Genomic DNA, 22,863 nt, shown 5'->3' with positions numbered 1-22,863 from the left:
GTAATGGTCCTAGGTTCGAATCCCAGTTCAGCGCATAATTTTAATCTGCCAGTAAGTTTCAACACTCGCATGACATGGAGAGAAAATTTTAGTGTACTGACAAATACTACAGAATTGACTAGCGTCAAGAATTCAGTACTGCAGTGCGACATTTCCAACTGAATTAAATCATGTCAGCGGGATGTCCAAATCAGGCAAATTGGATTAAAGAAAAGAGCGACCGCCTGCACATCTACAGTTACGCTGGAAAATAAATGAACAGTGCATAGCGGAGAGTACTCTGTCACATTCCAATCGTTTACGGATTCACCATAGGTTACTTTCTGTTTGCCTCTGTACACGTCCTAAATTACCTTACGTTAGGCACACGACCCCTATGCGACATATACGACTGAGGCAGTAAACGGTTGCACAGTTTAACTCAAATATTTGTTTTTCCTCCAGCAACGTTTCGCCAGAATAACTCCAAACGACTGCGTTCAAGCCTCTGTCACATTTTCGAATACCCTGTACCGACCTTCTGGATTTCTTCGCCGTTTCCGAACTGATACGGACACTTAACACTGCAGCAGTGCTTTATAACAGGCGATGCCTGAGTCCTTCATGCGTTTTCCATAACACACGCGTTGCCAGAACTCTCTCAACAAATCAAAATCGCTCTTTCGCTTTGGAAATAAAGGATTCCATGTCTTAGCTCCATCTCATATCTATCCAACGTATTAACAATAATAGCCCACGTATTTACATCCGCCTCTGTGGCGGAATTGTCAGCGTACCTGACTACCATGTAGAGGACATAGGTTCGGTTCGCTATCCCGCCAAGAGTTTTTGCTTTGTGGGAAGACTGGAGCGAGATGCACTACGCCTCTTGATGTCAACTGACGTGAATGATAAGTATCCAAGGAAAGCTGACAACGGCTGGGACAGCGGGAGGCTAAGCACATATCCCTCCATACCGCATTCACTGACGCCTAAGGCAGAGGATGACACGGCGGCCGGTAGGTATTGCGCGGTCCTCAGGAACTAACATCGGAGTTGTTTTACCTTACGTATTTAAGCGATGTGACAGACTCTCGAAGTTTATTATATACCTGCAGCAACATACACCACTGGGTTCTTTCTCATACGAACTATAGGATAGTGCATCTGAACTAAGTCTTGGCAGTCAGCAGCTTGTTGCAACGTGAGAGAACTGAAAGTGTCCAAGGTTGACTGTAATACCTCTCTCTGCACTCCGCTGCAATCAGGAATAAATACGATCGGTCCGCTCGATAGAACGAGAGAAAAAATGACGCGATACTGAAGATGCGGGCTCATACCAAGAAAGCCAAAAAATGTAGGAAACCAGAAACAGGCAGAACTAATGACTCAGTATTAGAGTCTGCATATTTCCATAAAACACAGGACAGGGTACTGGGTATGAACTATCGACCAAAACGCCATTAGTAGCGGATGATAACGGTACGTTTCCTAGACGCCTTGTGCTATGGCCAGACGAAGAGCTGGTCCAGAAGGCTGCAGCCATGGCCCGACAGGCGGTAGTGCTCGCTAGCGGCCAGACGAATGCCTCAGCGGCCAGATCAGCTCGTCAATATAGACTGGTGGCGCGGGCGAGCGGGCGTGACCCAACCAAGCGGTAATTCGCCACTGCCTCACGCCCCCACTTGCAGACCTGTTTCGAAGTCGCCAGTTTGATACGCGACGTTCGCACCTATCGTCAACGTATTCCAGAAACTACTCGCAGTATGGAGAAGTCCTGCACACTAAGTGGAGAAACACTTCTCAACCACAATTTATATGCCACGTTCACCCCTTACGAACAAACACTGACGTATTTAAACCTCAAGGGACTTGGACTCAGTGCTCCGAAATACTTTGTACCACACTTGGGTGGTGCGTATATATAAGGAATCTAGTTTCGAATACAGTCAATTCCTTACACTAATTTTTTTACAGGGGAGACAATTTAGACCCAAGCCCGGGAAAAAATTCTTAAACGCCATATGGTTTGCAATAATTACTTTTATTCTCTTTTATGCTATTTGAATACATTTAGGAGTGAAATACGACATTATTTTTTTCTACATATTCGGAAATAAACTACACTTACGAACTTTACAAGATAAAAAGCCCCTAGGCATGACCACTTATGAAAGCAAACGTTATTTGTGTAATCTTTTTCATATAAATTAATGGCGATGTTTAAGCAGCCTGTATCTTGAACGTGAAGTTCAATAACACATTACAGCTACATGAGTTTTCGCTTCGGTATGTGATGACTGTGTTAGAATATTTGTATGTCAATAGAAAGCTTTGCTGATTTCTGCACAGATTATTACATCTAACCGATCGAATTTTCTTCTCCCGAATGCAGTGAACTAACGCTTGACCTATGACTTCGGTTTTTAAGTTCATATTGAGAATTTGTCAGTCTGTGAATTGTCTTAAAATGTGGCTATTTCACTAACTAAACTAATAAATATTTGGTTTGCGGAATTCTGTATGTGATACAGCAGTTTGAAACTTAAAACGTACACTCATTCACGCTGATTTGGTTTAAACGCCACTGGGAAATCATCGGAGTAGTGTAACTTGATATTCCCACCATCGACGCGATGCGAATGTGAGAGAATTTAAAAAAAAAAGTCCTTTGCAGTGTTACGGGTCATTCCACAACCAAGTGGAACCATCCGACAAACATATTCTCCCACATTAAGGGCGAACACTACGCTATCTTTGTAGATACTCTATCAGGACAAAAAATGTAACCAAAGGTACATGGTAGTAATTACTCGCCAACTATTTATCAACAAGAATATTCGCCGAACCTTTCCTTCGCTAGGGGTCTACAATAAATGTGACTGACATAATCGATGACATAAGTTATGTTGTCCTTTTCATCTTGGAAAATCGGGTTTTCTGCCAGTGATCCGGATAGTACTTGCACGATATTTCGATTGCGTAAATCGCAATCTTCATCCGGTGCACCCTGAGGCCTACGACGCGGATTACGGACAGAAAACCCTATTTCCCAAGACAACAACGCCTCGCTGGGAAAGCCTAAAGACCTATACCTTGTCCTTGCTTGCCTTCTTTTCGCAGATCACTAAGGTTCTGCTATCGAAGGTTGTGAGATGTCTGTCCTTCAAACACGTGTCCCGTTTCAGCTTACATGTCCCGTTTCAGCTTCGAACGAGTGGCGCTGCCTGCTGCAGTGAGGTACGCTGGCATGCATCCTGCAACAGGCCGGTGCAGCAGGGAGGTGACGGAGACAGCAGACGGTGACCGCCTCGCCTTACGTAAGTCGCATTTCACGTTTCATTAGCCGGCGCCGCGCCGCAGCATTGTGTGCGAGAGCCGCGCTCGCGAGCTGACGTCAGGCTGGAACCCGCCGTCCTCCGGGCTGCCTAAAGTCCAGGCGACATGCTGACCGTCACCGCGACCGCCGGCAGTGCATTTGGTAGCGTTATCCAAATCACTCGGCTTAACTCCCTTAAAACTCGTTCACTTATACAGTCAAACCGGCATCCAGTATCACACAGCTCTTCCAAGAGTACGTGGGAAAGGGCCAGACGTTTTAGTGAGGCCGAGTGAAGCAGCAGCTTCCGGAGCGGCCAGCTCAGCAGCAGACAATAGCGGCAGTTGTTGCGGACGGCGGCGCGTTTGCCCAGACCTGAGTCAGGAGAGCAAACGCCGCTTGCATGCGGCACAGCGCACCTGGCTGTGGGTGCGGCTGACGTCAGATGCCGCCGGCTGCACACACCCACGGCGGCAGACAACACAGCCACGAGCCCCGACTATTACATGTGGTACGCTCTGGTCTTTTCTCCGACCTTTGAACCGCCAGGGTCCTATACATTAACGAGAATTCCAAAATGGTTTTTTCAGCTAACCATCGCCAGATGTGATAGAACGTAAGCGACAGAAACTTTTTGACACAGTTTCAATGGAAACCCGGATCTTTGGATTCTATGTGGTACTACAGTAAAAGAATCCATCACATCTGCTCCCCTGTTGTTGTCTAATGTTCGACTGTCGATAGCGTCTGACGTTCGTCATCTTTGGTGTTGTGGTGGTGCTTGTTGGTGCTGTCTTTTTCGCATGCGTCTCATTCTGATTTCCCGTCCATGCCTCGAAGACGTTACGCTACTGCATTCTTGTACATTATTGGAACAGTTGATACGTTAGTTTCATATATTGGAAAAGTAACACTAGAATATTTTACAGGCCGCTACTGGGTTATTAAAGTGGCGCAAACCCTCGCTTTTGACTTCATAGATGTACAGAACTCACGAGACACGAAGATAACAGGTTTACGGTGTTAATGTAATTCTTCCGCCTATCGGTGTTTACGCCCTCCTTTGTAAACATCGCCGATAATGTGCTATACATGGAACGCAAGCCAGCCGCGGTGGTCTCGCGGTTCTAGGCGCGCAGTCCGGAACCGTGTGACTGCTACGGTCGCAGGTTCGAATCCTGCCTCGGGCATGAATGTGTGTGATGTCCTTAGGTTAGTTAGGTTTAAGTAGTTCTACGTTCTAGGGGACTGATGACCACAGCAGTTGAGTCCCATAGTGCTCAGAGCCATTTGAACCATGGAACGCAAGAGTGCAGCGGCCTAAGTCATTAACGGTAGATAATGCGGATTTCTCGACCCCGCCTCGGGTGTCTGGGACAGAAAAGCTGCTTCCTTAGCTTCTATCATGACGTCAGAATTAACAGTCGGACTTGCAGCGTTGATGTATGACTGGAAAAACATTGCACCAATCGCGCTGAAACTATCTGATCCAGAAACTGCACTGCGAATACTAAATTACCACAGCAGACAAAGCCGCTATAGCACACTAGTTTTCGAGTGAATGCAAAAGATGGGCATACAGCAGAACGAACCTAACGACATCACACACATCCATGCCCGAGGTAGGATTCGAACCTGCCACCTTAGCAGTCGCGCGGTTCCGGTTGGAGGCGCCTAGAACCGCTCGGCCACCTCGGCCGGTAGTTACATGGAATCAGGATTTTGACAGTATATTGTTTATGCCTGCCGTTCTTCATTTATGGGGGAGATCTAGATTAATATGAAAAATACATTGGCCAGGTGCGAGAAAGACTTGCGCACTGAGATGGTGGTGGTGGTTAGTGTTTAACGTCCCGTCGACAACGAGGTCATTAGAGACGGAGCGCAAGCTCGGGTTAGGGAAGGATTGGGAAGGAAATCGGCCGTGCCCTTTCAAAGGAACCATCCCGGCATTTGCCTGAAACGATTTAGGGAAATCACGGAAAACCTAAATCAGGATGGCCGGAGACGGGATTGAACCGTCGTCCTCCCGAATGCGCACTGAGAGTTCGGTATGAATTTAGTTATATATGTTAACAGGCTATTCATTCCGGGAACAGAGGATACTGACAATTTTTGCCTGTTATTGACATTGATACTGGCATGATACCGGTCCCAGAGATTTCCAAGGTTTTCAAAAATGGTTCAAATGGCTCTGAGCACTATGGGACTCAACTGCTGAGGTCATTAGTCCCCTAGAACTTAGAACTAATTAAACCTAACTAACCTAAGGACATCACAAACATCCATGCCCGAGGCAGGATTCGAACCTGCGACCGTAGCGGTCTTGCGGTTCCAGGCTGCAGCGCCTTTAACCGCACGGCCACTTCGGCCGGCTCCAAGGTTTTCGAGAAGGTTTTAATATGAAGTGTGAAGTCGGATAACAAATAACAATTTTTTTCGTGTGATATAATTCAAATTAAGGATTTCCGGTTTTTTCCTTTATTTGTACTGTGAATCTTTGCTTCTTGCCAAATGTTACGATTACAGGGCAACAGGTGGTGTCTTATAGGTTTTGATGAGTGAATTTTCGAATATCAAATTATGTGACATAAACGGCAGTATTTTTTGATTTAATTAAATTAAAAGCTTAATACTTTTACACTGCCAAGGGACCATAGAGCCCAATATATAACAACAATTTGAAACTGAAACGTGTAACCGTTCCTGAGAAAAAGGGTTCCTAACAGTCGGACAAATAGAACGACAGAAAGACGGACAACAGGGCGATCCTGTAAGGGCTCCGTCTGTGCAGATTGAGACACGGAACCCTAAAGAGAAGTAAAAAACTTCTGACATCCAAGATTGCATTTATTACCTGTTCCAGCAGACTACGTTCCGAAGATGGCAACTTTGTTTGCCGAAACATGTATTCGAAATAAATGCTATAAAATAGCTATCTTGACTAAGTTTTTATTTCTATTTTCGTTTTGAAAATAATTAAGGGGGTTGGTAATGTCTTATAGAAGACAAAAAATTCAATTTGGCACAGTGGAAACTTCTAGTGTTTTTGCCTGTGTCAAATGGTTCAAATGGCTCTGAGCGCTATGGGACTTAACTTCCGAGGTCATCAGTCCCCTAGAATTTAGAATTACTTAAACCTAACTAACCTAAGGACATCACACACACCCATGCCAGAGGCAGGATTCGAACCTGCGACCGTAGCGGTCACGCGGTTCCAGACTGTAGCGCCTAGAACCGCACGGCCACTCCGGCCGGCTTGCCTGTGTCCTTATCCGTTTTAATTTGGCCCTCGTTTAGGGAGGAGGTACTTAAGGGAGACGCTACAGCGCTGTGCTCGCTTTCTAATCCAGGGGTCGTATATGAGAATCTCTTAACAGTAGCTGGATTGCGACAGGGGGTTAATTAGTGGTATAGAATAGAGACATTTTAACCCTGTCTCGTGGGCCGAAAAAAGGCTAGCGACCCTTATTTAGCATGATAGTGTCAGTCCGGGTCTGTCAATAAACTTTTCGGAGGAGGTGTATGTGTCTCGCACGCCACACGGCGCTAAGAGTGCGCCGAGCCCGCCCGCAGATCCTCCGGAAGCCCCGAGACGACAGGCGTTTCGCCAGGTACTGCCGCCTCCGGCCCACGTGGCTGCGCAGCCCGTGTTTACGCGCCACGGTTCCCGGAGGCGCGGGCCCGCTTCCCCGAAGCGAGGCGAGGCGCTGGCGCGGCCTTGGCCGCCGATATCCGCGCGGCTGACTCACGGCCGCTACGGAGGACATCGATCGCGCCAGCGCCGGCCGTCGCGCCGCCGTGAATCATTCGCCGCCCTCACAGCTGACTTTCGACTCCTAACCGGCGGCCAGCTAAGTACCTCTACAATGTTGATCGTTGTAGCACAGTGCACACAAGAATCGCTAATAACTTTAATAAGTCGCGCTGTGGTTAAGAGGAGGAGGAGATTAGTGTTTAACGTCCCGCCGACAACGAGGTCATTGGAGACGGAGCGTAAGCTCGGGTTAGGGAAGGAAATCAGCCGTGCCCTTTCAAAGGATCCACCCCGGCATTTGCCTGAAGCGATTTAGGGAAATCACGGAAAACCTAAATCAGGATGGCCGGAGACGGGATTGAACCGTCGTCCTCCCGAATGCGAGTCCAGTGTGCTAACCACTAGTGGTTAAGACCCCAGATTCGCATTCGGGAGGACGACGGATCAAATCCCGTTTCGGCCAACCAGATCTGGGTTTTCCCTTACATCCCTAAATATTGGGAATGGCTTCTTCGAAGGGTACAACAATATCTCCACTTTTATTCAATTTAGTGCTGAAACAGGTCATGAGATGTGCCGGTGGCCGACAGCTGAATGCTCTAGAACTGAGCAAGAATCATAAATTCCAAGCCTACGAAGGCAACAAGCGGCGAAAGTACGCCTGCAGATCAACGAAGTAATAAGAAATATGTGCTGATGCCTAGGAAGGAACAATATAAGCCTCCACCGTCTGCCGGCCGCGGTGGTCTCGCGGTTCTAGGCGCGCAGTCCGGAACCGCGCGACTGCTACGGTCGCAGGTTTGAATCCTGCCTCGGGCATGGATGTGTGTGATGTCCTTAGGTTAGTTAGGTTTAATTAGTTCTAAGTTCTAGGGGACTGATGACCTAAGATGTTAAGTCCCATAGTGCTCAGAGCCATTTTGAGCCCTCCACCGTCTGTAAGTGGAAAAATCAGAGCGGAATATCAAATACGTGGATGAATTATCACCACACACAATGGCGAATATTCGAAAATTTGTTATACTAAACGCGGATAAATATCTATGACTGACATGTTTCGCCCAACAGTACTTTACGGCTTAACAAAAAGAAACTATGATTAAAAAAACTAAACATGTTGGACAGAAGGGAGATGAAGTCAGTGCTCGCAAAATTTATATACTAAAATCATGAACATATTCCCTCGTTAACATTACAAAGAGGATAAAACTGTATGAATAGTACACGAAAGAGACAGAGAGAGGTGGGGAGAGAAGGAGAATTACATTCTTCGACTAAGTCTCTAAACGGGAAGTACACAAATATCGATGGATTTCTTGTAACACAGTAAGATGCAGGCTGGTCTACTTCCGTGCACAGAGCTCACTCACTCTCATATCTACAGGATGAACGCGAAGTGTGCATCGGCCTGGACGATAGACACGCAATACACGCCCGGCTCCATCGTACACTGGGTGCGAACTATTGGAAATGCACTTCTCCCAAGTGCTCTAGCAGGAGCAGGAGCAGGACCGTTTCATACAAGGCGTCTGGTATTTCGACGCGCGATGTCTATGGTTCCCTCGGGAAGACTAGATAAGTGCGAACTTCAGGTTTGAACGAAAACCGATTTACTGCAGTCATACCAACAAAGATCTGAAACGCAGATCTTGCTGATTGTATTCAAAATTACTTGTGGCTCGGTTCCTAGTACGCATGAGTTCCGATATAAAATGAGTGGAAATAGTTTTGATTACTTTCTGTAGTCAGGGCATTTGTTTTTAAAGGTTACGACATTTTTCCAAAATTTTCATCCGACGTTTGCTTCTGCCCATCAATAAACATCCTCTCTAGCTTAGGAAGATTACACTGCAAAAAGGGGTGGAAGAATCGCTGTGAAGCGAAAAATAAATCTTTGTAACCAACATTTTGTTGAAAAATGCGTTTACATAATTTTCATCCACTTTCTGTGAAAAGACGACTTTAGCCCTGTAGTAAGATGCGAATCTTCAGATAAATAGCGTTTTTATCGACAATTAATATACCACCTCTAACGTGCTGCTATCCGAGCGGGAACGCGTGCCGGTCCCCGGCACGAATCCGCCCGGCGGATTAGTGTCGAGGTCCGGTGTGCTAGCCAGTCTGTCGATGGTTTTTAGGCGGTTTTCCATCTGCCTCGGCGAATGCGGCTGGTTCCCCTTAACTCCGCCACAGTTACACTATGTCGGCGATTGCTGCGCAAACAGTCTCCACGCGCGCGTAGAGCATAATTACTCTACCACGTAAACATTTGGGGTTACACTCGTCTGGTATGAGACGTTCCCGGAGGGGCCCACTGGGTTCGGTGTGGGGCGGCGGTGGGGCGGGTGGACTGCTGTGGTCTGTTGTGGGGTTGTGAACCACTGAGGACTATGGCGGGACGAAGCCTCTCCGTTTTTTCAAGGTCCCCGGTTCAATACACAATACAATATACCACCACGTGTCTTTTTACGCTACTGTTTTCGCTTGTGCATTCTAAGTGTATATTTTTGGAAAACGACGATAAAATCTCCAGCTGTTGTTTTCAATATCCGTCCAACACAGTTTTAAAAAGAAATAAGGTATGTATGATGTAACATTAACAGACTAGTCTGGTTCATTACTTGAAACTGTCAAAATCGTCTAATTACGATACGTTAGTAATAACTGAAACGTGCAGTATCCATACATTCGTATTTCAAGACACAGTCAGATATGGGGGAAAATTCGCTGGCCAGGGTAACGGAGTGCACTGCTGATCACAGGTCACGAGAGGCGCGGTCGACTTGATGTTGTAACGGTGGGTATAAGTTGTGACTAACACGATGGGCTGGCCGTAACCATCTGATATAGTGAGTGCCAGGTCCAGCTAATGGAGTTACGGCCGGCACTTGATGCAGCTGCCCGTGACTATAGCTCGTTCTCCGCCTTGCCACTGTCCAATGTAACATCTGCCATACAACAATTTGACGCACAGTTCTCAAATCTACAGTTGGACAGTCAGTTTCCGGTTTCGAATATGTTTAAAATCGCGTAACTGTGCACAGGGAACATCAGCGTGCTGAACAAAACGGTGTTATTTTCGTAGGTTGTAATCATCTGCAGCGATGTATCGGGAAACACCAATACTAATCAAATCGAACAAGAATCAGGGCATTCCGCATGGTTCTTGCCAGTAAATAAATTGCCGTGGCTTGAGTCTGGCTATGGATGTAGAAACTTGGAATTTTACGATTCGTCAGAGACAAGGGTAATGACGGCTGCTGCAACATGTCAGCTAAGTCTCATGGCAAGGGACGGTTGCGTTCAAGAACGGTAAGCGTACTAACCGAACACAGAAAACAAGTCGCGCTCGAAAGCTTCAGTTATAAAGTCAAACGAGGACGAAATGAGGAGGGAGAGAGCTGACGTTGAGAGAATGTGAATCCAAGAGGTAGAAGTGTTGTAAGAAATCAGTTTGTACAATACGGTATAGTATTTCTTTCCCAAAATGTTCTTCACGAAGGAGGACGATGAAAAGCATCCACGCCAAGTGTTATATTAACGACCTACATTTCTCAGTCGCCCCAACAGCACCACCGAATATCAGCTCCATGAAAATTTTATAGCTTCTATTAGACAGGCATGGGCTGACTTGGGAAAAGAACATTCAGAAATTTTTATCTTCTTAGTGCTATTTTGTTTCATAGGTGCCGGAACAGACGAATGGCCAAGAGTGAATGACAGTATGTAGTTGACAGCGAGGTGATTTACGAGTCACTGCTTTTATCATTCATGACGTGCATTCTCACAGTAGCCATTGGCACAGCAACACAGTGGTCAAGGACAGTGCTAGACAATGTTAAATTATTGTACCTTGCCTTGTGTATTCAATGAACAAGGCTTGTTAATCACTAAAGCAGGAAGAGCTGTGGAAGATGGAGATGACCTGGGTATAAGTGTTTTGGCGGTCGACGAACATTAATACTGTGCATACCCAAATGAAGTGCCAGCATTACCAATAGCGAAACGTCACGCCACTAGGAGAAATAAAAAGGAAGTGCTGCTAGGAACAAGATCACTCACTCGGCTTTGAAACAAAAAAATATTACGTTTCTCTTTAGACAAGTGATATTAGTGCTACATAGCTGTGACAATGTCTAGACCAAGTAATAAGAATGGGAACCTTTACCGCACCGGTACGTTCGAGTTGTATCGGACAAGGCAATTTTGGATTGTACTGCACAAAACAGATGACTTGAAAACATAAAGAACCTCCAGCAATGAACAGCAAGCAGTACTAAACAAAGTTAAAAATGTAAACATCCAACTTCCGCCTTTGAGTAAAGATGAGTCCTTAAATCTAACGTACGAATGAGTATCGATTCAGTCAGACAAAAATAAAGGCGGCTAGAGACGTCTACTATGATTTTATGAAAGGGCATGAAGACTCAAGGCTGAGGACGGTTGAGTTCACGAGTTTGTAACAGTGACATGCAAGAAACACGTCGACAGACTCTTTGACAATCAAGGTGAGCCGACGGACAATTTCAAGTTTAAAACCACTTCCGATACATTTAAAACTTCTTTCGCAGCAAAAAAGACTTTTTTTTGCATATTACAACTTCATGTTTGGGACAACCTTTCAAATGACTAAAATGTAAAGGGCGGAAATAATATTAAAAAATCAAAGAATGCATGGTCCTACGACATCGGATTTTATAAGCAATGTATTTTATTTATTTATTCGCAAATTATAGACCTGTTACCTAAGCAGGTATCGTAGTACTGTTTAGTGTGAGCAATGTTTCGACGCAACATTCAGAAAATAATATAATTTCGAAAAAGCTTACGTGTCCGACACCGGCCGACCTTCACCTATGTCTTAAACAGGGCGGCGACCGAGACCAGAGGAAGCCTTCACTGGAAGGGACGTTTGGTACAAAGACAGCGCGGTGTGGTCCGAGGCGGAAGCGAGTGCCGGCGCGGCCGCCCACGTGGACAATTAGCGTGGCAGGAGAAGCGCGCGCTGGCGGCAGCGGCCACCGGCCCAGCAGTAGCAGTAGCAGCAGCAGCAGCGGCAGACGGCGGCAGGCGGGGGCGGCGCGGCGCGCATGCTGATGGCGCTTCCTTCCGCCGACACCTGGCCTGCCCGCGGACGCTCCTCCACCGGCCAACCGTCTGCCGCGCGCTTGTCCCCCGCAGCCGACTCTGCGCCTCGCCTTTTAAAATGACATTCCGTTCTTTCGGCACGGGTCGAGTTTTTTCCAATCTGTCACCAATACTGTAATTCTGTACCGTTTAATTTGGGAAAACGCCTTCTCATCAAAGAAGTAGGTCGCAGATAACCGTCCTCTGCTGTTGGCAAACGGGGAACGAATTTGAATACGACTAGCGTGCTGTAAAGTGCTTAAACTGGGAAGAAAGAGGGAGGGGGTTGCTACAAGGTTCTTTTCTAAGCCACTGCTTTTCTCGTCATATACTGTATCTTATAAGGGGACTGTGCGGACTGACACTCTTCAGTTTCCCTCATACGTATAGTATTCGAAGGTCAGTAGCTCGGCCATAAATTTCCTAGATCAGTACGACGCAGTTCTCAGAAAATTCGAAAATGTTGCCTTCGGAGATAGGAAATCTCCCAGCGCTAAGTACAAAACAGAGTTTATTAACATAAATCTCGGTAGCTACACACGCAACGTAGAATTCTTGTACTGTTTAAGTCGCTAGTTCGAATCTCACTTCTAGCATCATTTTCTATTCTCTTACTGAAATTCCGTGTTCATTAACAAACCGAAATGTTAATTAAAGAAGACTGTATCGCGATCACTAATTAAATGAAAAAGTAAGTCTTGGCAACAAATTAAAATCTGGTACAAAATGTGAAATATTAAATAGAAAATATTTTTTTTTATTTCTAGAGATTAATCAGTATTAGTGAGGTGTATAATTTTTGGATTTCGCATGTGTGTGTAACATTTTAGTTTATTTTCGTGTGACGGTAATTAATAAAAATGGTATTGTTTTTATTGCAAACTTCTGATTCACTATTTCACAGTTAATATTACCACCCGATAATAAACACGGAGCCGGCCGAAGTGGCCGTGCGGTTAAAGGCGCTGCAGTCTGGAACCGCGAGACCGCTACGGTCGCAGGTTCGAATCCTGCCTCGGGCATGGATGTTTGTGATGTCCTTAGGTTAGTTAGGTTTAACTAGTTCTAAGTTCTAGGGGACTAATGACCACAGCAGTTGAGTCCCATAGTGCTCAGAGCCATTTGAACCAATAAACACGGAAACTAAATAAAAGTAAGAGAGAGTTAGTTGTCTTAGGCTACGAACTTCGTGACGTGCTTGCTATCTGTACTACACATAGCTCAGCTTGCACCTCACGTATTATACTCCGGTATCCGCCCCTCGAAAAGTTACACTCGGGACAAAACCTGCAAGTGAAAAATTTTTGCTATAACGCAAAACAAGTTCTACTGTTTGCGACCTGCAATGGGAGGCGATTAAGGACACAACTTCGTAGATCGATCCGACAAGTTCAGCACACTTCCACGGCCAGTGGCTCTATCCGAGTGACTTGTGGCGAAGAATTTCTCTATAGCACTCGGGAAGTTTTGCAGACACGGTGGTACTAGAGAGACTGTGGTCGAGAGCGTGATCGAGACACGCGGCCTGCGTTTGCGCTAGCGGGGAGAAAACGCGAGTGCGTGCGTGCCGGGCGGCAGACCTCCGGCGGAAGCGCAGGAAGGACGCGCGGCCCTTGATGTCGCCGCCGCGGCGCGCAGGTGCCACGACGTACGGCCGCAGCGCGGGCCGACGGCTCCCGTCATCGCCATCGTCGGGTGCCGCCGCTCTCTCCCCGACAACACCGACACTGATGCTGATACCAATATAACGCGCTTCACGTCAGAACCGACTCTCCTGAGATGGGGACCACTACGGGCAAAACAGCAACACGGCTTCGGAAAACGCCACTCGTGGCTTTTATCAAACACGATATCTTCAGGCTGGGGATGCAACGGAATGAGCAGATTCGTAAGACGTTCGGTATAGTGCGAATTTTACAGTCCACAGATAATCGCGATGCGACGAAGTCATACGATATTTTCCCATATATGTGTTTAGGCGGAAAATATTTTAAGGGGGGTAGGACGTCAACAGGCCGACTTGGAGCAGGAGAGGCACCATAGGACATTTTAATTTCCACTGTCTATACTTTTACAAATAAATTCATAAAACTTTCATGACCAGCAAGGATACAGGATTCATACTCATAGCAGTGGAAGCTCCAAAACGTAACAAAACACATTTTCTTTCCATGTGAAATTTCATCATTTTTTCACTTACTGCTGGCTGCATTTATTGATATAGGTACACTTTTCTTCCTAAGTAAGAGAGATTCTTCGATGACTTTTGCACAGCATACAAACCATGGTTACAGGTGTATGAAACTCTAGAAGCTATTTAGTTTATGGAAAAATGAATCAACTGTTACATTGTAAACTTCATGTTTAGAAAAAACTCAAGTTTTATAGTTAACTATCTCAATTTGTTCCACAGTTTTTTAATAGATTTGGAAAATTCTAGACTTTCATACACCTGTAACTACTGTTTGTATGCTATGAAAAATTCATCGAAGAATCTCTCTTACTTAGGAAGAAAAGTGTACCCATAGCAACAAATGCAGCCAGTAACAAGTGAAAAAATGATGAAATTTCACATGTAAAAAAAGTGTTTTGTTATGTTTTTGAGCTTCCACTGTTATGAGTATGAATCCTGTATCCTACCTGGTCATGCTGTTAAAGTTTTATGAATTTATTTGTAAAAGTATAGACAGTGGAAATTAAAATGTCCTGTGGTGACTCTCCTGCCCCAAGTCGGCCCGTTTGGCGTCCTACTCCCCTTAAGGTGACAGAACTCAATGCCTTCTACCAGAGGAAAAAAAAGTAACATCGGGCATTCCTTCAGCAAGTCTAAGAAAACTGCTGATGTTCGCATAACACTGTACATAAATGATTTATGAGGTAGAATCAGCATCACTCGGAATTACCCGCCGATGAAGCTGCTCTCTAAAGGAGGAGTTTACGGCAGTATATAAGAATTTTTCCCGTATTTTATTTTATGTACTGAGCGATTAACATCCCCAGTCATGGGTACGTGCAGGAAAGAGACTGAGGGGCGAGAGAACTTCGATAGCATCCGATAAAAATATTAGTAAGAAACATCCAGTCTTTCACATGGTAACCGAGGCAAGAGTCAACACCGCGATATGAAGTAGAACGAACGAATGCCTGAAATGAGTAGCTTACAAGAAGAATGGAAAACTTACATTACGAAACTCGGGAACTTTGAGCCCCCGTTGACGAAACCGCATACAACAGGTCAGCGTCACCAATCCTATACAAATTCAAGTTCTAGCTGAGGGTAGCCATCAAAGCGTTCCGCTCTCCGCGGCGATGGAAAGTTGCTTTTTTGTCTCCCGACTCCTAAAAAACCCCCGTAAAATTTTTGAAATTCATGTCTTGTACGTTTGGTATATGACTGCAGGGTGTCTAAGCGTCTCAACGATCGGTTATTAACTTCAATGAGCTGCGATGTTCTTTCCTGAAATAAGCAAAATATTTTCCTATCTGAGAAATGGCAGGCTCAACACTTTGCGCAGCGGAAGTACCGGCACCGCGGGAGACAGCTTTTGCCAATGTTGTACTGTCAGCGGGTAAGTGCAGTCCTCTCGCTGTCAAAAGCTGATTAATTTCAAAAACATCTCAGAATGCAATACAGCACGAGGAGGGGCTGATATTGGCAGAAAGTACCCTTCGCCGTGCACTGTGCAATGGCCTGCACACAACATACAGAGATGCAGACATGGGGAATGGAGGAGGTATATTTGTCAACGAACTGGTCAGAGCACTGTGATTCGTCCAAGTACAGTAGTGCTTCAACTGAGAACCAGTGGTTGTTATTAGAACGGGAGGCTGAGGGGAGCAAGCCAATCAGCTGGGCGGAACAGACTGGTGGAGGTGTGACAGGCCGTAGGGAATTCCCTCCGGCCTTGGTCCCCACCTCGCCTCACCGTCCGGCATTGCAACACAACTTCGCCGGCACCCGACCACATCTCTCACTCCCGACACGTCGGTCTCGCCGACACAGCGTCTCACACAGGGTTGACAACAAGTGAGATGCACCCTTTTTTAAAAGTATTTCACGGCAAAAAAAAAAAAAAAGAAATCAACTCTAGCGCTATGCACCAGTTTCCATCGAACTGTCAAACAACATTTTAAGATTCCAGTGACCTGAGTTCGTAGAAGCTTGTAAGAACATATCATCCCCCTTTCCCCAAAATCGCAGCAAGAAACAAAAAAAAAGGTATACTGCTTATGGCCTGGCCCATGTCAGTGAATATATCCTCATTTATTCGTGTCTGGCGTAAAAAATATCGAATTTGTGGGCCCACGTTGATGCAAACTCTTTATTTGGTTACTTCAAATTAGTTTCGGCGAATGCTCACCGTCATCAGTGTATTTTCTTTCATTTAATAACATACGTAATATAGATCTGATATAGTGTGGAACATGTAATTTTTTGATGTTGTTCTGAATAGTTTTTGATGAAATTAAATACAAAATCTTATACCTTTTATATTTCCAACATGTCACTATTTAAGTGATTTGTTGTGCGTTTCTCACACAGCATGTCATATGTGACATGAGCATATGTTGCCAAAGAAATCCCCTTTCTGAGCTCAACATCTTACTCATTGCAGCGGGATGCTGACTGAGTTTTCTGGCGAGAAAATGGGAAGTTGCGGTGCACGAAACAGTGTTATGAAACAATGTGTGCATAGTGTGTGCAGTGACTGAGAGTCAGAAATGAATGAATAGTGTAGCATCAGCTTTTTTCATTAATAAATACTTTTCGGTATCGTCCGTATCTTACTAGACCTACAAGCCTGTAAATGTAAAGTACTTTAGTTTTGTTGTTCTTAAATTGTAATACCGAGACATGTCCCGTATCCTCGTAAAAGGGGTTGACGGATCAATAAAACTACTACTGCTATTACTTCTAATTTACTACTACTACTACATATTCCAAGACATACTAAAGGAATTCTGATGCGTTTTTCATTAACCGATGAGTTATTCACGAGGAAGGTTTGCGTATACAATTCATAAATATTTCGTGCAAAGTGGCTAATCTGTGATGACGTTTGTCGATTAAGTCGTGACTCCAGTGACTTTTACTGCCGTGCCCTGCTTCAATCAAGTTACACTAGAATTTGGAGTTGATATTCGGTTACCTAACGTTGTTCTCCGAATATTAATAAAAGCTCTCCGCAGCGGCCCGTAACCAAAATCACTGGTACGCCAATGTGTCGTTCGGGCGTAGGTACTTTTAGTGCTACCGTGAAAAGACAAGGAAGGGGATAAGTTCGCTAGTATAAATTATAACTTTCTCTAACGTCTACGTTCCGAAACTGTGAAAAAAAGTTGGTAATGTGATGACTCGACGATTCTTAAAAGAGTATACCATCACGCATTAATTCACGTGCAAATTGTGGCCAACACCTGAGTTTAATGCGTAGTATACTCGCTTACATATCAGCGAATCTTCGAATTACAGCCGTGTTTTCCTAGTTTCGTAACGTATTCTTATTTCGTCTATGTTGGACTGTCATTCTGAAACTGCGACGGTTTACAATATAAAAGAGAAGTTAAAGAAAAGCAAATACTCGGCTAAACCACTAATCAACCTGAACATAGCGGTGTAAGCCTTTGAAACGCGGCGTTGTGAAAAATAAAAGTAACTTGTACCGATGATTGTTTAAATGTCTTTTATTTGGGGCCCGAGACATCGCATAAAGACAGAAGTTCAATTTCAATTATTACAGACACGTTGCATCTCACAAGCTGTATGATAAACGCACAACAGGAAGTACAAAATGTGAACGTTAGCAAAAACTAATTTTAAAAAAAATTAATATGAGGGAAGTCGGAAAGTAACGCAAAATAATTCTTTTCTCCCTCGGTATTGCAGCTGGAATGTTGAAATTTCACGACGATATAGTTTGAAGTTTGCGCTACAAAGTATAATTTGTTTTCACGTGCAGCTCTAGCGAGACAAGCGTGAACTACTAAACAAAAATGGCGTGCATTTTACTGTCGTCAACCTGTGAAGAGCAGCTAAGTGTAGTTCAATATTTGGGAGCCAAAGGGCATAAACCAAGTGAAATTCGCAAGGACAGGCGTGGTGTGTACTCGTATGGGGACGACTGTATGGACTATAGTAATTGTTCTAGGTGGTGTGCATTCTTCCAAGAGAGTCGTGTGAACCTTAGTGATTTGCCACGCTCCGGGTGACCGGTAACAGCTGCAACCCCGGAGCCATTGAGGCAGCAATTTTGAACGACCGGCGTTTGCAACTGCGAACCCTATCGCAGCAGATCTCAACATTTCGTATGGTGCGGTGTGCGATATTTTTCACGACACCCTAAAATTTCATAAAGTTGGTGTTCGCTGGGTGCCTGAGAAACTGATACACAACCATAAGGCGAAATTTGGGTAGATGGTGCTCCAGCATCCACCTACAGTCCGGAGCTCGCACCGTCGGACTTGCGTCTGTTTGATCCCACGAAGAAATTACGCGGCGCAGGATTAGCCGAGTGGTCTATGGCGCTGTAGTCATGGACTGTGCGGCTGGTCCCGGCGGAGGTTCGAGTCCTCCCTCGGGCATGGGTGTGTATGTTTGTCCTTAGGATAATTTAGTTTAAGCAGTGTGTAAGCTCAGGGACTGATGACCTTAGCAGTTAAGTGCCATAAGATTTCACACACATTTGAACATTTTTTTGAAGAAATTACTGGTCGGCCAACGCTTTGACAGATGCGGAAGTGAAATCGGCAGTTCGCAGATGCCTAAACTCCAAACAAACGGACTTCTACGAACAGGAGATACTGAAACTGGTACTACGATGTGTTGAGAACGTCAGTGATTACGTAGACAAGTAGATAAAAGATAGAAGTTTATTTGTGTTTTTTTTTGTTTTGTTTTGTTATGTGTTCAACTTATTGGTAGTAAAATTATTGTGCGTTACTTTCCTATCTTCCCTCGTATTAATGTGTTCCAGTAGGTAACGAACCAATATTTCGTATATTACAGAATAAAAGAGAACCCACTGACGGTGATGATAATTCGTCCAAACTAGTTTGAGGAGAACAAATGAAGGTTTGCACTGGAAATTGCACAGTGTCGAAGTGTCTATGTGCAGCTACAAGTGTTACTGTGTGGCGTGAACTGCGGGGACGCGAGGGAGAGGGAGTTGACACGAAACGTGCAGTGGAGCTAGAGGCGGGTGTACTCAGCGGCGGCGGCATCGGCAGAGCGAGTGCTGGGATGAGACGTGCAGAACACAACATGCCTTCTCGGTACTCACGAAGGACTTCAAGAAGGAGGCGGCGTTGTCGGAGGCGATGCCGACCTGCAGCTGCAGGTGGCCCAGCGGGCCGGAGGCGCCGGCGTCGGCGGCGTCGCCTTGGTCCGCCAGGTCGCCGGGGCTGGGGTCGGGCTGCGCGTCGCCGCACGGCGTCAGCCACCGCGCCGGGGACTGCTTCAGCTCGCTCAGCCTCGCGCTGCCCGTGGGGGCGGACATGGCGGCCGGCAGGTGGGCAACGATCAGCACGCACGCGGACACCACCAGAGCTCTGCACAGTCCTGCCAACACACATGTCAATCTTCAGTCTCCACGCTAGTCTACCCTCTTCGTCTCTTTAACTTTTAACTAATTTAGGGACATCCGCTCCAGTTGCACTAATATTTATTCAAACCACGACCGGTTTCGGGATTTTTAAATCTCATCCACAGATGTATCAAATTATAGTACTTGGTAACACATAACATGCGGTCGGACCTACCAGTGCAAGAGCTGCACTCAAATCGTCTTGGCGGAAACTGTCCGCCACCGGGCAGCCGCACGGTAGGAATGCCAACCACTACTGTATGGAGAGCCACCTCAGAGGTCTGGAAACGCTGTTCTTGCACTGACTGGCCAGAACGCATGTTATGTGTTACCGAAAATAATAATTTCATACACATGAAGATGGGATTTTAAAATGCCCATACTGGTAGTGGTTTGAATAAATGTGAGTACAACTGAAGCGGATATCAATAAATTAATTATCATGCCACTCAGTTGCGGATGTCCTACGTACCAAATCTTGTGTTTCATCTTTTAGTCTTTATATTTTCATAAAAAAAAGCAGAACACCAACAGTTTAATCTTCCGCACGTACTACCAAAAAAATCATCTTCCATTGTTTTTAGAAACTGTCAAATTTTTCACCATTTTATCATTGCTCTTTCGTCTGCATCGGTACGCGTGCGACAGCATTCACTACCTAACATGTTCCAAAACGTAGCACATGAAAAACAGGATTTTTTCGGGGCTCATACCTCGGGTTCTGTTGGGGATAGAACGGTACGGTCAAGTGCTTTGGATAGGCCTTAGGCGAGGGACGACTCGTATACCGAACAGAAGGATCGTCTTATTGTAACTATGCTACAGTACAGGGTCGAAGTTTCAATATTACACACTCCCTCCTGTTTAGGCAATTGGAACAAATCGGTTGGTTCTTTTAGCATTAAATGTTGTCTACGGGGCGCCGCAAGGGCAGAGTGGCTACTCAGACAAGGAGAAAAAATTCCTGATAGTTCCAGGTGTGACGAGAGAAAGATGGCCCGCATCTCGTGGTCGAGCGGTAGCGTTCTCGCTTCCCACGCTCGGGTTCCCGGGTTCGATTCCCGGCGGGGTCAGGGATTTTCTCTGCCTCGTGATGGCTGGGTGTTGTGTGATGTCCTTAGGTTAGTTAGGTTTAAGTAGTTCTAAGTTCTAGGGGACTGATGACCATAGATGTTTAGTCCCATAGTGCTCAGAGCCAGAGAAAGATGGTGTCAAGAAAATCCAGATGAATTTATGGTAGGCGTGGGGGTGACCGCAGTTTTTCTAAACTCTGATAATTAATACGGACTAATATTCATGATTAACACACTTTGAGATATTAAGGATTTTAAAATTGGTGATTTATAAAACTCAATGAAATTCAGTTTCAGTCTAAGTTAAAAACGCAGATTTCCTGAGATTTTACGAAATTGATAATTCCAGGTTTTCCTGAAGAATCGCCGGCGTGTAAGGGGGTTATGGAGATACCTTTTAGTTCAAGGACGGTTCCTGAGAAAATCCGAAAAACGTGGTTTTTGGGTACCAAAACCGAGCGGAAGATTCCAAACGGCTACGCACAGCAACAAGGCGAAATTTTTAGGATAGGCTTCTAACATCCCGATCTCGAACAACCATGAAACTTTTCTTGATATCTTTATCCGTTTCCGAGATAAAATTTTGGCATGGTTGCCAAATGTTTTTAAATTGGATTTTATGTTAAAATGTTGTGGTTTTTATTGTAACGGTACAGTCAGACTAATGTACTTTGTAGACTAATTACCTCATTAAATTATATGTTACAATTTGTAATGACGTAAGATCAGTGTCCTGTTTGTATCATCATGTGAAATTTGTTGAAATGGGCTATGCCCCAAAGCAATAAAATAAACCAGAATAAACGGCGCGTTCTTTGCGGGCAGGCTAGGTGCGGCCGGCCTTGTGACAAGGCCGCGCAGTTGCCCGGAACCCGGCGCCGCCCGCAGCCGGACCGCCGAACAGCCGCTAAGAGTGCAGAGTCACGCCACGCCACTGCGTTTTCTAGTTCTCGTGGAAGAGCTACGTCTCTTGTCTGTCAGTGGAGCGTACGGGCACTCACAGGGCAACCACAAGTCCATACTTCTAAGACTGGTTGTATCTGCCCGAATACTTGGTAGCCAGAGAAATGATGAATACAGCCGACTAATACCGAGAGGGGTGAAAGGATTGTCACGCGGCTGTTCCAATCAACTCGACTGAGCGACAGACGGATCCCCGTAAAAAGAGGATGATCGAACGTCATCGTTACGAGAAGTTATTCACGTACGACTGTGCTTCTTACGTCCGGCATATTATGCATGTGTGATGTTCTGCGAAAACTAAAGCCCGATCTCTAACTGGATATCAATGTGTAAATTAGACATTCTGCAAGTGCATGCTAAATATCTATTTTACCTACACATCACTGGTCCACAAGCCACTAAAGGGTGTATGTCTGGTGCTACACAGAGTGTCAGTATCTTCGCCCCACCCCCTTCTGGAAAGTATGCGGGAAGATGGATAGTCGATTTACGTCAGTGGGAGCTTGAATTTTGCCCTCAGGATCCTTACGCTATATTTATGTAGGAGGAAGTATTATGTTTCTGATTCGTCTGGGAAGATACATCTTCGTAATACTTACATTAAGCTTTTGCAGCTGTAAGGAGCGGCAAACACCATCGCGAGTACACCGCAAGTGATATGTATTGTTTTGGAAGCCAGCGTCGATTCGGTACGCAAATATTTACTATAACAAATTCAAAGTTTACAAACATGTCCTTCACACGCATCAGCCACGCAAAATTTTCGGCCTCTGAGTTACACAATCCCCACCGCTGATTACTTGAACGCTATTCATAATGAATCCCTTCAGACACATTGTTGCTCATTGGAGACAATCTCCCCGCCAACGCGAAAATATCGCCGAAAGAATTTATACATTTTAACGCAATAACAACAGTATTACTGTCGTTGTAAAAGACTTGATGACTATCCGGCAACTGGTAACAAAAAATTCTAAATATACTAACGGGAATATTCACTAAAAGAAAATCAACCTCATACCATGGGATGCGTGTGTGTGAGAGTGGGGGGGGGGGGGGGGG

The 22,863-nt window shown here is 45.3% G+C and overlaps 1 protein-coding gene across 4 annotated transcripts in view; it reads right to left on the bottom strand.

Moving 5' to 3' along the window:
* The window catches only part of LOC126259836 (uncharacterized), a 1,293,238-nt gene that overhangs the window by 26,479 nt on the left and 1,243,896 nt on the right, over positions 1-22,863 (bottom strand). For 3 of the 4 annotated variants that reach the window (XM_049956888.1, XM_049956887.1, XM_049956885.1), the window contains one exon: positions 19,448-19,740. In XM_049956888.1, coding sequence (XP_049812845.1) covers positions 19,448-19,678 — 231 coding nt within the window. In that variant the 5' untranslated portion in view covers positions 19,679-19,740. The remainder of the gene's footprint in view (positions 1-19,447; positions 19,741-22,863) is intronic. The other variant, XM_049956886.1, reaches the window with a different exon arrangement.

Source organism: Schistocerca nitens, chromosome 5, assembly GCF_023898315.1.
Source record: "Schistocerca nitens isolate TAMUIC-IGC-003100 chromosome 5, iqSchNite1.1, whole genome shotgun sequence".
NCBI lineage: Eukaryota > Metazoa > Arthropoda > Insecta > Orthoptera > Acrididae > Schistocerca > Schistocerca nitens.
The sequence above is the reverse complement of the archived record's forward strand: the minus strand, read 5'-3'. Positions and strand labels throughout refer to the sequence as shown.